Raw genomic sequence first — 21,688 nt, forward strand, 5'->3', positions numbered from 1 at the left:
AAAACAAAAAAACTAGTGAACTTTGACAGGTGTCACTTTCAAATATGTCAACGGGATTATCACGATTTTTTTTTGTCTTTAGTAAACTCTTTTAACAAAAGTGTTGCATTTCAAATAAGTAATTGCAAATTATTTAAATTCAATATGTGCTATATTCTATTGCTATAAAATATATTATACATAGGACAATGCTTTATTTACACGTTTAGGAAATATATTGTCAACTGTCGTCGTTGCGGATTGAACTCAAGCTGCAGTTTAAGAAGCACTTATTTATTCCACACGCATCTTAAAATCGTATTTTTTGGTATAATTTTTTGTTAGGGATGTCTCCCGTTGCTAGTGCTGTGTGTGAAAAAACCATTCACCACACACGTGTTTTTTATGGGAAGGCATTACTTTGGCATCAGTGTTACAAGTAATAAAAAATTTGCATTTTCTCTAAGAGATAAGTCAATTTTAAACCAACTTCTCGGTTATTCGTCTCATTGAGAACGATTTACATCCTTTTAGAAATAGATACTTACGCATCTTTAAAATAAAACATACTATTTTAGAACGTAGTCCAAACGTACATTTCAGTGCTCAGGTAAAATGGTGTTATTATTGTAATAGGTTAAGGTTAGTTAAGGTTGTTACGTCATTTGGGGTTAAACTGAAGACAGGCGAAACATAGTCTGTAAACTGATGTGCATCAATTAGACACGACATAAGTAACTCCGAATGGTAAATTTTCGGCGTTAAAAAAATCTTAAAATTGTGAGTTACACAAACAAAAAAAGGTTAACATTCATTTAATAACATTCCTCGTACCTGCGTGACTTTCTAAATTTTTTATCGGTGTCCCGTTACCGGTATAAAAAAAACAACATGTTAAGACAATGACGCGAATTCTAGTTTTTGGCCAGTAGCAAATAAATCGTGTTCAGGCTGTATATTCTTTGTTTTTTTTTTTTTTATATTAACATAAGGCGCACACGTATCGGCCTATTGACTAAAACGTTTCTTGTATCCTCAATTAATAATTAAAATTAGCGATTTCAAGATTTAAATTAACGTAAGGTAGATTTTTCAATTAATAAATTTGTATAAAACGAAAAATTGTCTAATTCATATGGTGACTCTATTTACTTTTGTGATATAAATCTATATATTTGTGTTTGCTATTTTAAAAAAGAATTAATTCGTCAAACTATCACACAGGTATTTAAAATAGTTTTGTTGGCAATGCCATGGCATTGTGAGTGTCCTTAAAACGACAACTGGCTTATAACAAGGCCTCCAATTATTATTAATCAAGATAATCCAAAGGCGTATGTTCACAGACAGACCTTCTATCTCTTTCTTGCATTTTCAAACAGAGCGAGACAAATGTCACGTATGACGTACGTACGTATTTTGTTTATTTATTTATTTATTTATTTAAAACGGCATTTTTTTTCATATCGTGCCTTGTTCCTATTCGTGCCTAAAATTATTTTTCATTTTCCAATTAATCTTGATAATTTAGAATATTTAAAACAAACAAAAAAAAAAACTTCAGAGGTGTCAAGGGACACCCGGATGGAACGAAGTTCCTTTCGATTAATTAGTGAAGGAATTGTAATTTTTTTTTAAAGTTATAATAATAAATTACGGCATTATGAAGAAGAAAAAAACAATACTATGAACTAAATTACTATTGTTGAAACGCTCTCTCGAGAAACTGTACTCATTACGCGGACCAATCGGATACGAGCAATGTCACGCGATAAGCGCCTACACGTTGATTGGTCAGAATGACGGATCTAAAAAGTGTCGTGACAACTTTTCGTAAGAATTTTTTTCCGTCTAGCCCCCTTTCACAACGCGCGATAAGGAACTTCGTTCCAAAAACAATTAAGGAATTTCTTATACGAATATTATCATGATACTTAACTCAGACTTAACATAGGTAACTTGAATTATTTGAAAAATTTAATCTCAGAAATACGTAACGGAAGTGCTTAAATGAAATAAGTTATATAGTTGAGATTATTTTGCTTATTTATTAAAATACACTACACAAGGTTGTATTTTGATTTTTAGTTTCGTGCCTATTAATTTATATTACTAGTTTCTATTAGAAAATCATTCAACAAACTATAGTAAAATTCATTAAAATGCTACATCAAATAATTTAGTTTTTTTTTTATATTTTATGTTGTAACTGTATCTGTGAAATGTATTAAAAAAATTACTATTTTTATTTCGCACCTAATCGTAGTAAATTTAAATTTTACTTGTTTAAAACTCAACTGAGATGACTTCCTAAATGAATATTAAGTATGAAAAAAAAGAGGCAGTTACAATAAACCTACAAATATGCATTTTTCAAATAGCAAAATCGATTTAAACATATCGATTAAAAGCGCATGTCTCGATTTATTATATTCGTAAGTTATTAATTCATTTTAATAATTAAGTTATTACATAGTAATTTGAAGAGTTCTAGGGCCATATGAGTTGAACTATGTATTTGTATGTACGCATATGTGGGTTTAATGTTCTGAGATAATATCGATATTACAAAATGGACTTATTGTGTGTCGAATCAAAATGTCTTCCTTTTCTGATGATAGTAAAAACCTTAGATTGATATTTAAATAAATTAATGAAAACGTTCCTTAAATTCACTACGAATTTTTTTTGTTATTAAATATAAAATTAGCAATAACAAAAGATGTATTCAGATTTTAATTTGCGTTTTGTTAACAAACTTAATATTTCACATTATCGAAGTCATAACATGGTCACAATACAATACGTATGTACCGGCAACACTTAACTTTTGCAAGTAGGTATTTGAAGTATGAAGGGTAGAGGTTAGGAGAACCGTCTCATATGGGAGGAAGCTTGAAAAAGTGTCCTACTTTCAGCACTAAATAACAGTTCAAAAATCCTCCAGAATGGCGCTAGCATAGGCACAGGGTATGATATGAATTGAGCAGTTGTTAACTGATTGAAGTATGCTGAGTTAGGAAATTTATTAAACTAGAGGTCCCGCAGTAGTCGAAATTCGACTATAATTAATTGGAACTCTAAGTTTGTACACGATTATGATTGTATTTTATACTTCTATAGGTAATCACAAATTTCGCCAAGACTACACTAAAAAAAATATTAATAACTAGCGACCCGCCCTCGCTTCGCTTCGGAAACATAAAAACACACATGAAACAAAAAAAAAAAAAAAGTATCCTATGTTCATCAGGGACAATGTCGGCTTCTAATGGAAAAAGAATTTTTCAAATCGGTCCAGTAGTTTCGGAGCCTATTCGAAACAAACAAACAAACAAATCTTTCCTCTTTATAATATTAGTATAGAAGACAAACAATATTTAATCTATTCTCAATTTGACAACAGACGTCAAGAACAAAAGTTTGACAATAAATAGTATGCATGCGTGTGTGCGTCAAATACATGGTAGTGTGTGTAATGTTTTCTTTATTGATTTAATGTATCTTTTATGCATTATTAAAAAAAATTAGCATTGTGCACTTCTTCTCTATATTCTCTATAAGTGTGGAAAATTTCATACTCCTCCGTCCGCGCAATTTTCGTAAAAAGGGATACAAAGTTTTTGCTTCACGTATTAAATAGATTAAATGACTAGAGTAGTCAGTGACAGTGTAATATACAAGACCTCAGATGTTTACGAAGTGCAAACTAATTTCGTCAATATAGCCTAAAATTATTGCTGTGGTAAAACGTGGAGACATCGATTGCATTTTCTTATCAGCTTTAAATAAAATACTTTTTGTGATAGTCCTTTTTCATTTCTCTATCCTATTCTAATAACATTCAGCGCCTTTTTTAAATTTACCCGGTTGCTACTGTAGCGCCACCCTTATTTAGCAGATTTTAACGGACACTTTCACCCACAGAGACGGTTCTCCTTACATCTACCCTCCATAATATGAAGGAACGCGTTTTTTTTTATAAATTCAATCAAAGACTACCTAATTTCAAGTCTTAAACGTCATGCAATATGGCGACCTTATTTTAGGCGTATCTTGACAAGAGTGGACATTTTTTAGCGTATTTATATCCTCAGAACGGTTTGTGCTTATATTGCGAAGCGACTGTATTGCGTTGTGGTCGGTGTTACTTGAACATTTGTATGTGATTAAATCATGATCAAGAGTATTGTTTGTTTTTTATACGATTCGCACCCACTTTGATCACGTGATAAAAACACGTCCGAAGTCTCCCAATCTTTTTTATGTTTTAGCGATTATTGGTGGCCCGGAGGCCTTTTCAGCTTCACCAGGACAGGTGGTTGCTTACAGCTGCCCGAGCGCCTCCAAAGGAGACCCTAACGACTCAAGAGCAGCTGCTTCGCGAATCTACTACCGGATCGGAAGCGATCTCCCAGTCATGGAATGACACGCTTCTCATCAGCTGGCGTCTGTACCTACCCGTATTCAGAGAGCTTAATAGTGCTGTCGGCTGGAATCGTCTTGTGCAGTGCTTTTGATTATTTTTAGATGCTTAATGCGAGTTTCTTAACGTTCTCGTTAGAGTAAAAGTTAGCTCATATTTGTATAAGCCGCGCCAATAAAGAAACGAATCGAAAATGGCGTCTATGTACCTGCACTGACAGATGGTAGGGTCAACAAATTAAAATAAAGATAGAAAGAAAAAGTTGTTTATTGTAAAAAAATAAAAAAAATAAATGAGAATGTACTTTACTTTATGCCCTGGCAGAGAGGGAGGTGTCTCATCTGGGATGCAACTTGCGTAGACACTTTTGCTGCCAGTCATCTAAGTCGCACAACTCAAAAGTGAAAAAAACTCGTACTCAACAACAAAGTCAGAACTGATATTTGTTTTGCATGCAGTACGCGCCGTGTGCGACTAAAGACAGCAATAGCTTAAAGTGAGAGCGCATGATCGCCGCCGCCATTTTAGATTCGTTTCTTTTTTTTTTTTATTGCCTAGATATGTGGACGAGCTCACAGCCCACCTGGTGTTAAATGGTTACTGGAACCCATAGACATCTACAACGTAAATGCGCCACACACCTTGAGATATATAAGTTCTAAGTTTGCCGCTAGGGGCGCTGTTCCAACTATTAGAGCAGATCAATGACACGCGGGCCTCTGGTTCGTGTCAGTCGCGCAGGTGGAACTTGCGTGGGGTTTAAGAACAATCCAGCAGTTTATTGATTGTAATCAAGCGGACAGACAGTACAATAATTATAAATATAATTAGGAACTTAAAGTATAGCGTGCAGATCGTGCAATGGCACCGAGAGGAAAGGGAAGAGCGAACCATAGACACCTACATTTATATGCAATGCAGGGTATTCAATATGAAGCCAAGATTTAATGCATACCTATTCACTAACATTCTTCCAACTGCATACAAAATTGGGTTAACTTTTACGCTATAGAGAACGTTAAAAAACTCGGACTAAGCACACAGCTCCATTTACCACCTCAAACTATGATTCGTTGTATTGGAACAGCACATTGGCATACGCGTCTATTTTTTTTTTTTTTTATTTTTTTTTTTTTTTTTTTTTTTTTTTTATTGCTAGTTGAGTGGACGAGCTCACAGCCCACCTGATGTGAAGTGGTTACTGGAGCCCATAGACATTTACGATGTAAATGCGCCACCCACCTTGAGATATAAGTTCTAAGGTCTCAAGTATAGTTACAACGGCTGCCCCACCCTTCAAACCGAAACGCATTACTGCTTCACGGCAGAAATAGGCAGGGTGGTGGTACCTACCCGCGCGGACTCACAAGAGGTCCTACCACGCTTTAGTTGCATTCTCCACCTATCCTCCTCATTGCATCGATAATCCTCAATGCTGAGGGTCGTGGCCTCATGAGGCTTTGTTGGGAAAATACACATGGTGGGGTCCCGCGTCCTTCCACGGCAGTGCTTTTGGAAGAGATTTAGATCTTGGAGGCCGCTGAAGTCTTATTTGGGTCCGACTAATTAACCACCGCCCGTTGACTGTTTTACGGTGGAAAGATCGAATTCCAACTCAACCTTATTTTCCCATCCCTACTATTATAATTGATAGTAAAAATAGATACTTCGATATCGGTGGTCTGAGCGGTCAACGGTTTTAGTAATAAGATCCTGAAGGTAGACCCGAGACGAAATTCAACAGTTATTACCTCTGGCCTACCCTCCAAACCGAAGCGTATTATTGCTTCGCGACAACCATCAGCAGGATGTTGCCCATCCAAACTCGCAGTACGTCTTATCACAAATAAAACTGATTCAAATTGAGGATTAAGATGGATGTTCCCAAAAGTAGAAGATTGCTATGTCAAAAAAAAAACTGGTGGTAGGACCTCTTGTGAGTCCGCGCGGGTATGTACCACCCCCCTGTCTATTTCTGCCGTGAAGCAGTAAAGCGTTTCGGTTTGAAGGGTGGGGCAGCTGTTGTAACTATACTTAGATCTTAGAACTTATATCTCAAGGTGGGTGGCGCATTTACGTTGTAGATGTCTATGGGCTCCAGTAACCACTTAACACGAGGTGGGCTGTGAGCTCGTCCACCCATCTAAGCAATAAAAATAAATAAAAAATAAACTTTATTCCTACCTAATCATTGGTAGCCATTCCAACAGTAACTATACTTAGACGGGTAGGTAAGCTCACGGGCTCAACCTGAGAGAATTTGCTAACACTAGCCCTAGCAAGAACAGTGCTGCGCTGAATTTACCACCGAGAAAATCCGGCGAGAAACTCAGCGGCTTAAAAGACCAACGTTTCTCAAACAAAATTTAAAGGATTGATAAAAAAAAAACACATCAAAATAACACTCATTAAAAAAATCGATAACGCTTTATTCAGATACGCTTACAATATGACATTTGTATTATGAAATTTACGGCGTGACGCGTTTCGGGTCTCTCGGGAACATTGAGGTCTTTCTGATGTTGTCCAGACCCAGATACAGCATCACGACGCGCTCCAGGCCGATCCCGCCACCTGACGTCACAGAGGAGAGAGAGATCACACAGAGAGCCCTATGGATTCTGACTTATAATACTATCACATAGTATCAAGTCTGTTGTTTTGGTGAGCTTCATTTTATAGCTTAGATGAGTGAATGAGCTCACGGGCATCAGCAACGGAAACGCCTACACCGATTTTGAGATATGACTATTCAGTTTTAGTAGCCGCCGCTGCAGCCGAGCGAGACGGCACTAGTCTCTTGTTTCACTCGATCCAAACTCTTAATCGTAACGCAATGAAGCAGGTTACATCGTTACATACACATTGATAAAAAGAATCCCAATATGTAAGTATCTAACCGAATACCTATTTTTTGTAAATGCGTCCTCAAATGGACTAATAAAAAACTAAAATAGACCTTATTACAACCAAGCCTAAAGTAGTGTTACGCCGGTAAGAGTAACGCCATCTATCGTCGAATAGTAGAACGAATATCGAAGGATCTAGTAGCACCTAGAACGCTCGAGAAGTACAACGCCATCTATTGTCATATCTTCCGTTGTCGCGGAAACACAATACTCGACTTGTGTGGAATATTCTCGACGTTTCTAGGAATTTCGTATCGACTATAAAGGCGTTGCAGGGATGGCACGCAGTCAGTCAGTAATCGGATCTACTCGAAGCGAAACAGCGAACGGATCACCTGAAGCGAAGCGGAAGAAGCGAATTGAGAGTTTTAAAAGTGTAGTGAAGTGTTTTAAGTGTTCTAAGTGATAATACAGTGTTACCTTGTAATTCGATAGAATTTTATTTATCCCTAACCCAAGCGCGTAACAATATGTTTTTATTTTCTCACGCACGGAACGTATCCCTTATAACTCCATATAATATGTAAATTACAATTACACATACACGTCTTTCTGTATCCGCGGCATATTCACATATAATCCGCGAATGAATATCTTTTACTGTATTTAAGAATAACGCGTCCGAAGAATATTTTCGACGTGTTTGCTTGCTGCTTATAACAAGGTGAGGTCGTTTAGGACCTCCTCCCAGGGCCATACGCGCCCATTGTGAGGCATTGTGAGGCCCAAAGGCTCACAATCCTCTCCGAGCCTGTACGAGCTTGCCACGCACATCCTATAGGGAGCCATTCCGGTTGCGACGCCACTTAACCCTCAGACACAGCCCACTGAGTTTCTCGCCGGATCTTCTCAGTGTCGCGTTTCCGATCCGGTGGTAGATTCTGCGAAGCACTGCTCTTGCTAGGGTCCGTGTTAGCAACGTCATCAGGTTTGAGTCTCGTGAGCTCACCTACTAGTTAAGGTTACGCTGATATAGCCTCTCAAGGCTGTCAGGTTAGGTAGGGAAAACAGTGACGTCAGCGGGGGGTTGCGGGGGGTTGGGGTACGTACCTGCGTGCGGGGGGCAGCCCAGCCGGAACGACTCGATGTAGGCCGCTATCTTGCTCGTGTCTGGAAATCAAACACGCGATCCTCTCAATAACGATCACTCATTAATCCGTCTAACGTAAAAATTCACACACATAATATATATCGTAATATATAAATATTTTTTTTCGACTAGATACTTCTCAAAAACAACCACAATTTTACTGAGGCTTCATTTGAACTCGTCTCATATCATTTAAACTTCATTACAAAAAAATATAAGTAGAAAAAAAAACTCTATTATCTCCACTATCTCTATACAACGGTTCTTTCATAGCAGAGGGAGGGGGGTTGGGGGGCAGCGACTGTCGTGCGCCCCCCAGCCCCCCGTGACGTCACAGATGACGCAGTTACCGACGCCGTGGAGGCGCGCGCGCTCGGCGAGGAGGTCCGGGTCGTGGATCCGCTGGGCGCCGCTAAGTATCTCCTCTCCGCGCATGAACATGTCGTACGAATTCGAATATTTCTGTGGACAAATCCATTACAGTTATTACCGGTCGAATTAACGACCGTCTGGTGTAGTGGTAAGTGACATGGTCACTACACAAGGGGGTCGCGGGTTCGAATCCCGCCAACGGAGGATATTTGTGTGATAAATATAAAACGTCTTTTCCAGGGTTATGGATGTATATTAAATATATGTATGTGTATAATAAAAATATTACATTTATTTCCGTTATCTGGTACCTGTAACACAAGTTCTTTACGAACTTAGCACGGGACCAGTTAAGGGTGGCGTGATTGTTAGTAAATATTGATTTATTATTTAAAAAAAAAATTAACCCAGACAGCCCACTGAGTTTCTCGCCGGATCCTCTCAGTGGGTCGCGTTTCCGATCCAATGGTAGATTCTGCGAAGCACTTTCTAGGGCCAGTGTTATCAACACTCCGGTTTGAGCCCCGTGAGCTCACCTACTATTTAAGGTCAAGCTGAAACAGGCCCTCAAGGCTTGATAGCCTATGCTGATGCATAGGTAGGGAATAAAAATCGATCTCATGCCTCAAGATGGATGACTTTTTAATACGCTTTTATTAGGTTCAGACGTATGTACGTTAGTATGTAACGGAATCTTTGAATATGATTTTGACTCCCTTCAAAACGTCGGATTAACTCGAAATTTGGTATACTTATTAAGGACCGATGACAATTCAATATTTAAAAAAAATATTGAAAAAATTGAAATAAATAAATAATAGTTTTAAAAAAAATCTAACAAAATACGCTTTTATAGAAAATTCAATAAAAAAATAGAAATTAAATTTTAATAAATTTGAATTAAAAATAGTGTATGTGCATGGTGCTTAGTGTCAGTAGTTATGAACAGATATGAGTAGAAGGGTTATTTTGATAATATCCTGAAAAGCAAGCCACGCTTTTTTACAATAAAATCACTATTTTTAATTGAAATTTATTAAAATTTATTTTCTATTTTTAGTTGGATTTTCCGTAAAAACGTATTTTGTGAGTCTTTTTAAACTATTATTTATTTTTTATTGGTTCGGTTGGTGGGCGAGTCTAGGGCCCACCTGATGGTAAGTGGTTACTGGAGCCCATAGACATTTATAACGTAAATGAGCCACCCACCTTGAGGTATAAGTTCTAAGGTCTCAGTATAGTTACAACGGCTGCCAAGTCCACTTACAGGGTTCCCGGGATCCGGCATGGTGTAGAAGGGTCTGACCGCAAGCGGGTACTTGTCCAGGATATAGAAGTCCGTGTCGTACTTGGCCCGCACCAGTCTGCCCAGGAGCTTCTCGTCCGGAGTGGACAGGTCGTCCTCGTCTCCAACAGACACTCCTGGGGATGCACGAGATCCGATCACGAACCATCACTCGGTATACAAAGATGGGTCGGGGATTATAAAATCGAAGTTACGACCTCAGTTTTTTTTTAATGGCCGTATATGCAGACGAGTATACGGCCCACCTGATGGTGAGTGGTTACCGTCGCCAATGGACTTCAGCAATGCCAGGGACAGAGCCAAACCATTTAATACTCTTCACAAGTCTCCAGAAAAAGGACATGTCATAACGCTCAGGAAACACCGTGGAGGGGAGCTCACTCCAAAGCGGATAGTACATAACAAAAAAGACCTCTGGAAATGCACTCTGAAAGTATCACATCTCAAATCATCTCAGAAGTAAAGAGGTTCTCAAAATGTATTAATATTAGATGCAAAATTACAATATTTTTTTAAGAGAATTTATGAGCTAGTAACTAAATCCTTTAAGTCAAGTATTATTTTAATTTTAATGAAAACTTTTTTATATGAAAAATGATATATATATTTTTTTATTGCTAGATGGATGGACGAGCTCACAGCCCACCTGGTGTTAAGTGGTTACTGAAGCCCATAGACATCTACGACGTAAATGCGCCACCCACCTTGAGATATAAGTTCTAAGGTCTCAAGTATAGTTCCAACGGCTGCCCCACCCTTCAAACCGAAACGCATTACTGCTTCACGGCGGAAATAGGCGGGGTGGTGGTACCTACCAGTGCGGACTCACAAGAGGCCCTACCACCAGTAATGAAATGAAATGCAGTAGTTTAATATGAAACATGGCAAGAAATAAAATGAAAACGAAATGAAATGAGATCAGATGATATGGGATGAAATATAATCTCAATAAAATGGTGGTCATTTACTGAGACTTTTTCAGTGGACTTTTTGGAGGATCCCGACAAGTTACGTCCAGCGGCTTTGTTTCATTTTCTCACATTTGTGCACTTTCACAGATATTAAACAGTTAATGAACCACCATTATTACACATTTAAACCTGAGGAAACACTAAATAGACAAAATAAAACAAATCACACAACTTCACTCCTCGCGTTCCCGCCGAAAAGTTTGATCCTCCTTAACTTTTACTCTCCATAGCACATGTGTATTTTTTTTTTAATATTTAGTATATTTGTTAATTTTTCCTATTCGTTGAATTATTTTCAATGTAAAATAATAAAAAAAACGCATTAAAAATTTAAATATTTCAGATTCATTTTTTGTCTACTTTAAGGCACTCCATGAAAAGGTAATTTTTTTTTTTTTTTTTTTTTTTTTTTTTTTTTTTTTTTTTTTTTTTTTTTTTTTATTGCTTAGCTGTGTGGACGAGCTCACAGCCCACCTGATGTTAAGTGGTTACTGGAGCCCATAGACATCTACAACTTAAATGCGCCACACACCTTGAGATATAGTTCTAAGGTCTCAGTATAGTTACAACGGCTGCCCCACCCTTCAAACCGAAACGCATTACTGCTTCACGGCAGAAATAGGCGGGGCGGTGGTACCTACCCGCGCGGACTCACAAGAGGTCCTACCAAATTGTTGTTCTTATAGTTTTTCACAATTTCCTTTATAATATCAGTTTATTTTACACAGGCGATTCATCAATTTCGATAGTCGAAAGTCCGATATTACAATGAAATGGTTAGTAGACAGCTTTAGGTCTTGGTCCTTTGGTACTGGGTCCTTTGAGTCCAAGGCCTCTCGACCACGACGAAGCAACACTCACCAGCCTCCTTGAGCATCTGGACGGCCTGCGGAAACTCCAGCTTCAGGGGAGGATCCAAGAATTTAAAGGGTTCCACCTGGTACTGTTGGCCCACCGTCGCTATCTCGGATGCAAATCTGTAGTGGAACGTGACACACACTCCACATATTAGATCAGCTCTATAAGCTTTCACCTAGGTGCTTATTTTACATGTTTGAAAATGATAGTGACTTTTGAATTTGGTGACGGGCTCTGACAACCAAAAAATAATAGTTGTGTACGGGTCAGCGCGCTGATACCTATGCATTTTACATTAGAGTCATTCATTTTCGAGTCTATTCGTGTACCGCCATCAGCGAGGCGTCGCGTACTCACAAAATGTCATTTCATAAACAGACCAATCAATCATATCATAATCAGTGTAATCATATCAATAAACAATTAATCAGTATTGGAGTTATTATCAAATTGGAATCGTTCCTTCAGGGAACGTAATAAAACCTGGATATTCGCTGGTAAACTAAGGGACTATAGTTTTTTATTGCTTAAATTGGTACACAAGTTCACATCCCATCTGATGTTACTGGAACCCATAGACATCTACAACGTAAATGCGCCACCCACCTTGAGATAAGTTCTAAGGTCTCAAGCATAGTTACAACGGCTGCCCCGCCCTTCGAACCGAAACGCATTACTGCTTCACGGCGGAAACGGGCAGGGCGGTGGTACCTATCCTTACGCACTCACAAGACGTCCAACCACCAGTAAAACTCCAAACTAACCTAGGCCCTAGCAAGAACCGTGCTTCGCTGAATCTACCACCGAAATCACGACCCACTGAGACAGATCCGGTGCGAGACTCAGCGAAGGCCTAACGTTTTTTGTCGTGACTCACTGGTCCCTTAGCCCCCGGAACATCTCCGTGAATGTGCCCCCTATGGTGTCCAGGACCTCGTGGTAGTGCTGCTTGAAGGACATCTCTAGGTCGAGCCCCACAAACTCGGTGAGGTGGCGGTGGGTGTTCGAATCCTCGGCTCTGAACACAGCCCCAACCGTGAACACCTGTACGTCAAGCACGGAAACCTATATATATAGCCTATATAGATAGCCTTGAGAGGCTATTTCAGCTTCACCCTAACGTGTGTAGGTGAGCTCACGGGGCTCAAACCTGACGACGTTGCTAACACGAACCCTAGCAAGAGCAGTGCTTCGCAGAATCTACCACCGGATCGGAAACGCGACCCACTGACAAGATCCGGCGAGAAACTCAGTGGGCTGTGTCTATGGGTTAATTCGCTCGTCGAGCCCTTCGTCGCAAGCGACGGGTTCGACAAGGACGGTGACAGATGCTTGTGGTGCCTAAAACCACCGTTAGTGGATCAGGAGGATCCGTAATGACGTGTTTTGGGCGACGTCGACTATTTACCATTCGGTCTACAGGATCGGGTAATTCCCAGCGGCCACGACAAGAGGATTCTCATGTCGTGCCGCCTTCTCAAAGTAGCGCAGCGATGCCGACTGTAGATACTTAGGATTCGTAATGTATACGGAAACGGACCATTACATTAGACCAGTGTTTCCCAACCTTTTTTGTGTCACGCTCCACTGTAGCATTCCTAAAATTTGTATGCCCTCCATACATAAGTTTTAACATTAAAAAATTTATTTGTTAACTCAAGAATCATAAGTGATAGGTTTTACTAAATGCGTAAGCATGTATACACAGTACATATACCAAAATAACATTTATTTTTAACTAGAGACCCGCCCTCGCTTCGCTTCGGAAACATTAAAATTTTATTATTGAATAGTTGAGTCCCGCGATACTACCCGCGGTTTTTGTCGTATCGCGGGTGACGCCGCGGGGCGAAGCTAGTCTAAAAAAAGTAGCCTAAGTTACTCCTTATATCATCAGCTACCTGTCAGTGAAAGTCCTGTCAAAATCGGTCCAGCCGTTCCAGAGATTAGCCGGAGCAAACAGACAGACTCACGGGGCTCAACCTGAGAGAATTTGCTAACACTGACCCTAGCAAGAGCCGTGCTTCGCAGCATCTACCACCGGATCAGAAACGCGACACACTGAGAGGATCCGGCGAGAAATTCAGTGGGCTGTGTCTGTGGGTTAATTTACTCGTCGAGCCCTTCGTCGCGATCGTTCGAACGATGGTTCCGCCTATTACGGAACACCCTGTATACAAGTTCCCTACAGCAATGATTCGTCGATCTGAAGATCTTCCCATTGGGGTTTCCTGTAAGCGTGTACCTTGTCGAAGTCCGCCGCGATCGCCATCTGCTTGTATAGCTGAGGGCTCTGCGCGAGATACGCTGAGGACTTGAAGTAGGAGACGGTGAACACGTTAGCGCCGCCCTCGGACGCGGCAGATATAATCTTCGGCGTGTGGATCTCGACGAAGCCTGGCGACGACGGAATGGTTTTGTCAATGACAATGGACCGTCATGGGGGCGTGCGAGGGAGACAGCACGATCGATGTTTTAGATGCCAAAAATAGATTGTACGCTTGTAGATTAAACGGATATTTATAAAAGGAGATTGTGAAAAAAAAATAACAATTTTTAACCTCTTCAGCCTTAAAGTAGAAAACAAAAAAGAATCTAGAATTTTTTTTTAATGTTTTTTTTTATTACTATTTTAAATTAAAAATAATTCAATACGAAAAATTAACCAATATATTAAATTTAATAAAACAACAAACATACAGATATGTACTATGGAGACTATGGAGAAATAGGCAGGGTCCACCACCCTGCCTATTTCTACCTACCCGCGTGGACTCACAAGAGGTCCTACCAGCAGTAATTACGCAATTTAATTTTTTTGCGGATTTGATTTTTATTACACACGATGTTATTACTTCACCGTGGAAGTCCATCGTGAACATTTGTTAAGTACGTATTTCTTAACAATTGGTACCCGCCTGCGGGATTCGAACACCGGTGCATCGCTACGCACGATTGCACCGGACGTCTTATCCTTTAGGCCACGACGACCTCAGCGGCTCTAGGTTTATATCGGCGAGGATCTATACGACCTTTCTTCGTGAGGATATCCCTGAAGAGCCTGCAGACCCCGGCCTCGATCCTGAAGACGGCCTGGTTGGCCGGCGTGCGCAGATCCAAAACCCGATTGTCAAGCCGGGTGTCCTGGTTCACGCGGATCTTCAAGGCTTCCGGCTCCTACGGGTCACGGAGGACATAAAGACATTACGCAAATTATTTAATTTTCCGCTGCGCTTCGTTTTGCCCCCAAAGTAATGACAGTCTCCGACGTACAGTATGTATTTTTATCTTTTGGAAGAGATCGCTTTTTTTATCGCCCTTGTAGGCAGACCTGATGGTGAGTGGTTACCGTCGCCCGAAGACTTCAGCAATGCCAAGGGCAGGGCCGCTGCTTTTAGCGATAAGACCCCCTATTATACAAATCTACTTGTTGACTGCTTTTTTTATATTGTGTGTCTATGTACTATCGCGCTTCTGACTAGTAGTTTCCACCAGCCGTCGTACTATACAACTGCTACATAGAATCCATGTCTCGGGGCACCTGTCTCAAGCAATAAAAAGTACATTGAAACATGAGGTTGAATAGCTTTGAGAAAGCGGCACATGTTCACGATTGACTTCCACGGTGAAGGAATAACATCGTGTAATAAAAATGAAACCCGCAAAATTATAATTTGCGTAATTACTGGTGGCAGGACCTCTTGTGAGTCCGCACGGGTAGGTACCACCGCCCTGCCTATTTCTGCCGTGAAGCAGTAATGCGTTTCGGTTTGAAGGGTGGGGCAGCCGTTGTAACTATACTGAGACCTTAGAACTATATCTCAAGGTGTGTGGCGCATTTACGTTGTAGATGACTATGGGCTCCAGTAACCACTTAACATCAGGTGGGCTGTGAGCACGTCCACAAAGGTAAGCAATAAAAAAAAAAAAAACATGAGAACCCTCTTGTCGTGGCTGCTGGAAACTACATACCCGATCCTGTAGACCGAATGGTAAGCCGTCGACGTCACCCAAAACACGCCATTACGGATCCTCCCGATCCATTAACGGTGCTTTTAGGTACCACAAGCACCGGTCATCGAATTAACCCACAGACACAGCCCACTGAGTTTCTCGCTGGATCTTCTTAGTGAGTCGCGTTTCCGATCCGGTGGTAGATTCTGAGAAGCACTGCTCTTGCTAGGGTTCGTGTTAGCAACATCATCAGGCTTGAGCCCCGTGAGCTCACCTACTAGTTAAGGTTACGCTGAAATAGCCTCTCAAGCTTAAGTTCTCGCGACAGAAGTTGCATCAGCTCACAATACATCCTGCAAATAAAGAGGGGACACTCACATCACTCTTCTCCGGTCTGGCCGCGTCCTCGATCTGCAGAGGAAGCTGGGATCTGGCGCTCGACACCGTCCATATCTGATGAGCCACCAGTTCCACGTCCTTAACGGTGCACGACTCGACTGGGGCGGCCGTCCTCACGACCGAAGCCTCCACGTCGACTATTGACTCTCTCGTGATGCTGCCAACAAGGGTGTTTACCGGTCGCCACATTTACTGCTGGTAGGACGTCTTGTGAGTCCGCGTGGGTAGGTACCACCGCCCTGGCTATTTCTGCCGTGAGGCAGTAATGGGGTAATGAAGTGAAGCAGTGATGAGGGGTGGGGCAGCCGTTGTAACTATAAAGGTGGGTGGCGGCATTTACGTTGTAGTCGCTAGGGGCTCCGGTAACCACTTAACACCAGGTGGGCTGTGAGCTCGTCCACGCATCTAAGCAATAAAAGAACATGAGAGTGCCATTAACCCCTTCCAAACCACCCCCCCCCCCAGTCTGGAAGCATTCTATGTAGCAAATCAATTTGTTTTTTTTGGTCTTCAACAGATTTAGATAAAAATTTATGTACATATATAATAAGATAAGATAAAATATTGTAATTTGAACGAATAAGTTTATAAGAATTGTTAACTATCGAACATACATATAATATTAAGGTGATTCATTAAAATAAATTACATTTTTATCTACATTCGTGATTTTAATTTATTGCATACTAAAGTCTCAGGTTAAAAGTTTATTATGAGAATATCTATGAATTGCTTTTTGATTGTAGATACTGCGGTGGTCGTGTGGATGTCTTCATCGTCAAAGCTGACATTCTTGGCGCTAACATTGTCCATCAATTAAAACACAACATTCATCAGACTCACAAGCGATAAGTCCAACAGAATTGCTATTACTAATTTCTTCAGCCTCGCAGACATAACCACTTTATTAATTAAAACTACTTCAGATATTTAATCTTGTATTTATTATCACCAGAATCATCCACGACCATGGAGTTTGTAAGGTAATTAACAATAAAATGACAATAAAGAACCTAAGATTACACCTCTAAAGTGTTTTAAATTAAGAATTGCTATTGTTGTAATAATCATCATATGATATGTCTGCAGTTAGGGGTTGCATCAAGCAATAACTAGGATTCAAGTTTCCTGACCAAAAAGGGTTAAATCATCTTGATACAGATAAAGTTTATGCTTATCATAACAATGTATGATCATCGAAACTGAACCAACACATAAAACTTCAGAACCTTACAATAAGAGGAAGCGGTTCCAATATGTATTCCAAGTTTTTTTTTTTTTGCTTAGGTAGGTGGACGAGCTCACAGCCCACCTGGTGTTAAGTGGTCACTGGGGCCTAAAGGTATCCACAATGTAAATGCGCCACCCACCTTGAGATATAAGTTCTAAGGTCTCAAGTTAAGTTACAACGGCTGCCCCACCCTTCAAACCGAAACGCATTACTGCTTCACGGCAGAAATAGGCAGGGTGGTGGTACCTACCTATGCGTACTCACAAGAGCTCCTACCACCAGTAATTGTGCAAATTATAATTTTGCAGGTTCCACTTTAATTACACGATGTTATTCCTTCGCCGTGGAAGTCAATCGTGAACATTTCTTGAGTACAAACAAACAAGCTTTGGCTCAGGATGCCTCATCAGTTACTGACTTACTTGCCGGTGAATTTGACCATCTGTTTGCTGATCTTCCGTTGCTCGTTAACGCTAACCAGCAGCTGAACCGTGCTCGAGGTCTGCCTCAGCACAGCAAAGCACTGCTTGCCTTTAGCTCGAGAAGTTTGCAAACGAGCTGCATCAAACAAATATCTTCTAGGTTCAAAAGAATAAAGATAAAATAAATAAAGATTGCCGAGGACAGGTAGACGTGGGGAAACATGGTGGTAGGTACCACCACTCAGCCTATTTCTGCCGTGAAGCAGTAATGCGTTTCGGTTTGAAGGTTAGGGCAGCCGTTGTAACTATACTGAGACCTTAGAACTTATATCTCAAGGTGGGTGGCGCATTTACGTTGTAGATGTCTATGGCCTCCAGTAACCACTTAACTCCAGGTGGGCTGTGAGCTTGTCCACCCATATAAGCAATAAAAAAACCATTGTGCATCGAGCGGTCAACGTTTTAAATTAGACACGACCTTCAACAATGAAGAGACCGACTCAGAAGAAGAAGAAATGAGTTAATTAAATTTTTATCACAAACTAGGTGACCCGACATACTTCGTAGTACCTCAATCGATAAATAAAAGACCTAAGCTTTTGTATAAAATAAACTTAAAACAAACAAAAGGAATCTGTCCGACAGGGGACACATCAAAGGAAAAACAAAATAGTTGTTTTTATTTAATTCCGAGCATTTTTATATTTATCTAAATTTTAAACCTTCTCTGGACTTCCACAAATAAATCAAGACCAAAATTAGCCAAATCGGTCCAGCCGTTCTCGAGTTTTAGGGAGACTAACGAACAGTAATTCATTTTTATATATATATATAGATTAGGTATTTTGTATACAAGTTACAAGATACACAATTAGTATGTCATATAAGTTGTATCTCTGAGTCATAATTTTATAGAATATCATATTATTATTTGAATGATTATATACCAGCTTTTGAATATGTTTGTCAAACTAGTGTAAAAATTTTTATTTAACAAGTCACATTTTCTTCACAAGCTATTATTAATTATTATATTAAATTATTTCCTTACATTATAAGTTAGATTAGTTGTAAGGAACATTGTGTACAAATTCAGCACTTTGCCTTGATTAGTCGTGCGCACATGGCAATTGTGAGACAGATTTTGTTTCTTTTTACTTGTGTTTTTTATGTATCTTTTTAGCTTGTGATGTGTATTGTGTGCCTAATAAATAAATAAACAAGCAATTCAGTAGATATTATACAAAAAAAAAAACAGCAATAGTTACAAAAGTCTAAATAGAGGATGTTGATTTTTTACTAAATGGTTCAAATTAAAATATAAATAACTTGAATCATTTTAGCTTCCCCCATAAATAGTATGCCTATCATCTTCATCTGGCCTAGTCTTGATTTCTCGGTCACCCAGTATAAATAATAAATACTTAGTTACTTTAAACATACCTCTAACCCAAACAGTTTGACCGTCCATTTTGATACTCAAATTTTCGACATCAGTGTAAACCCTGTCACGATGTTCCCCTGACGATTGGATCATTTTCATATTCCCATAAAGTCCTTCTGAGAAGTCAGGCTCTGATTCCGTTGATGGCTGAGCTGATGAAGCCTGAGAAAATATTGTGGATTAGAATTACAACCAAATTTATATTATGAACAAGTGAGCCCGAGCCTCGTCAGATTTGTAGCTAAGTTACACTAGGTATTTTGTTTTGAAATCATTGTGGTGGAAAACAGCAGCACCACAGGTCTACAATATCAAGGATGGTTTCTTTATAGCAGTTTATAATAAAAATACTAGTGTTTTGTAATCTCCCTTATGCTCAGCTTTCGATTAACAGATTTGGTTGGTTCATCAAAGATTTTATTATATATTTATGTACCTATTTATTTTTAAAAACGTATATAAGTATCTATGTCAAAAGCTGGTACCCATTACAGAGGGAATTTTAAATTGGGGCTGAATGACATTGTGTGATTTGTTCCAAATTATTTATTACTAGTTTTTTGTCTGTGACTTCGTCCTTGTGGAATAGTTACTTTGGCATAACATTAAATTTTACCCCCTACTTCATTTACGTAGAAAGTGAAAATATGTTGAAACATTCTTTATTGGTGCTCCACTTGTATTGGTCTTACCGTGATGTTATCCTAAAGCCTTCCTCAATAAATGAGCTATCTAATACTGAAAGAATTTTTCAAATCGGACCAGTAGTTCCTGAGATTAGCACGTTCAAACAAACAAACTCTTCAGCTTTATCATATTAGTATAGATTAGAATAAATATATTGCAGTTTTTTTAATAAGCTTTCTACCTTATGCTCGGCTTTCTTTTGTTGTTTCTCAGCGGATTTGGCAGCTTTTTTGGCTGCCTTCTTACTGGCCGCCGCATCCCCAACAAATATAGATGGATCTTCCGATTTAACCATGATTATATCTGCAAGCAGAAAACGACAGCTTATTCTCGAGGACCACCGTCAACTATCATGATAATTATTTGAATTGTTTATCTTTGTGATTAGTTTGAAAATATGAACAAAACTAGCCGCAAAGTTTACTAGAAAATTAAGATTTTATTTTTTTGTGTACGTACCTATCTAAAATTATCTTATTATTGTATGTACTGATATCTTTATTATCAATGTATTGTTTTCAATTTTACTTTTGAATCTTGGAGGTTATCAGATGTGATGAAATATATTGAGAAATTTGTTGGAGTAGAGATTGAAAATCCGAAATCAATTTGTCGTGTTATCGATTTTGTCACGAAAAAAAGCCCTTTAAGTCGAATTCATGCAGTGGACAATTTTTGATACATGTAACGACGTTGAATCATGTTTCATTGACTCTTTAGTTACATAAAAAAATATTTCATAATTCGTGTATTTCAAAAATTCGCAACCTCAATGTAAATTGATTCTTCAATTCTACCAGAATCGATTTAAAGATCGATTATTTTTGGAAAGTTGCGCATCTCCCTATGCAAAAGGACTTATCAACTAACTGTCAAAAGCCAAGAAAAACAGCTGTCTTAATTCAAGCGACAAACCGCCCGATCCAATTTTTAAATTAGTATGAGGAGTTTTTGGCGGGAATGCGAAAAACGAAGTTCTGTCAATTGTTTTATTTTTAAAATTTAATGGTTTTAAGGGTTCAGGTTTAAGCTGAAACAAAGCTTCTTGAGCACTACCAAAAAGTTCATTGAAGACTCGGCAATTAACCACCACTTCACTGAACCTTTATTTCATCTCATCTAGATTCATTTAATTTCATCCCAAACGATTACATTCTAAAAAAAATCAATTTTATCTCATTTCATATCATTATTCATATACCAAAATACGTTTTGGACTAGACTGAAAGCTCATTCAAAGACATATGATATAGGTAATAGTTACTATAGTATTTTTTTTAAATTACCTACATATTATTTAGGTACTTACTCTTTGACCCAAGATATAGGGATGAGTATCCAGTGGAAGCCATCCATTATATAAGTATTTTTTTAATATCTGTGCTTTGAGATAGATTATATTGTTGTGTAAAAACGTACAATGGATATGAGACATTCCCGATCCTGCGGACCGAATGGAAAGCAGTTGTATCCTTCCGATCCACTAACGGTGCTTTTAGGTACCTCAAGCACCGGTCATAATTCTCGTCGAACCAGTCCCTTGCGACGAAGGGCTAGGCGAGTAAATTAACCCGCAGACGTAGCCCACTGAGTTTCTCGCCGGATTTTCTCAGTGGGTCGCGTTTCCGATACGGTGGTAG

The 21,688-nt window shown here is 39.3% G+C and overlaps 2 protein-coding genes across 3 annotated transcripts in view; one reads left to right on the forward strand and one right to left on the reverse strand.

Annotated features, from left to right (window-relative positions):
• LOC114245638 (uncharacterized) overlaps positions 1–21,688 on the forward strand; it is a 382,194-nt gene that overhangs the window by 354,986 nt on the left and 5,520 nt on the right. The window lies entirely within an intron of this gene.
• On the reverse strand, positions 6,805–20,655 carry AspRS (aspartyl-tRNA synthetase). Of its 2 annotated transcripts, none has more exons than XM_089733599.1 (13): positions 20,508–20,655; positions 20,230–20,351; positions 19,361–19,523; positions 17,918–18,053; positions 16,244–16,421; positions 14,944–15,088; positions 14,157–14,308; positions 12,789–12,955; positions 11,915–12,030; positions 10,044–10,198; positions 8,755–8,866; positions 8,365–8,424; positions 6,805–6,979 (listed from the first exon to the last, which is right to left on the reverse strand). In XM_089733599.1, exons 2-13 carry the CDS (start codon positions 20,341–20,343, stop codon positions 6,876–6,878), a joined length of 1,602 nt encoding a protein of 533 aa, XP_089589725.1. In that variant the 5' UTR covers positions 20,344–20,351; positions 20,508–20,655; the 3' UTR covers positions 6,805–6,875. The 2 variants fall into 2 exon arrangements, with proteins under 2 accessions (XP_089589725.1, XP_089589731.1); XM_089733605.1 differs by having other exon boundaries at positions 20,230–20,348; positions 20,422–20,562.

Source organism: Bombyx mandarina, chromosome 02 (assembly GCF_030267445.1).
Source record: "Bombyx mandarina strain Sakado chromosome 02, ASM3026744v2".
Taxonomy (NCBI): Eukaryota; Metazoa; Arthropoda; class Insecta; order Lepidoptera; family Bombycidae; genus Bombyx; species Bombyx mandarina.

Bases quoted from the DNA above. Each gene is read 5' to 3' on its own strand.
- AspRS (XM_089733599.1), bottom strand. From the start codon at position 20,343: ATGGTTAAATCGGAAGATCCATCTATATTTGTTGGGGATGCGGCGGCC. The intron at 16,422-17,917 runs GTAAGTCAGTAA...CCTTGTTGGCAG, and splicing joins ATGGTCAAATTCACCGGCAA to CATCACGAGAGAGTCAATAG. The intron at 8,867-10,043 runs GTAAGTGGACTT...ATTTGTCCACAG, and splicing joins TGCCGGATCCCGGGAACCCT to AAATATTCGAATTCGTACGA.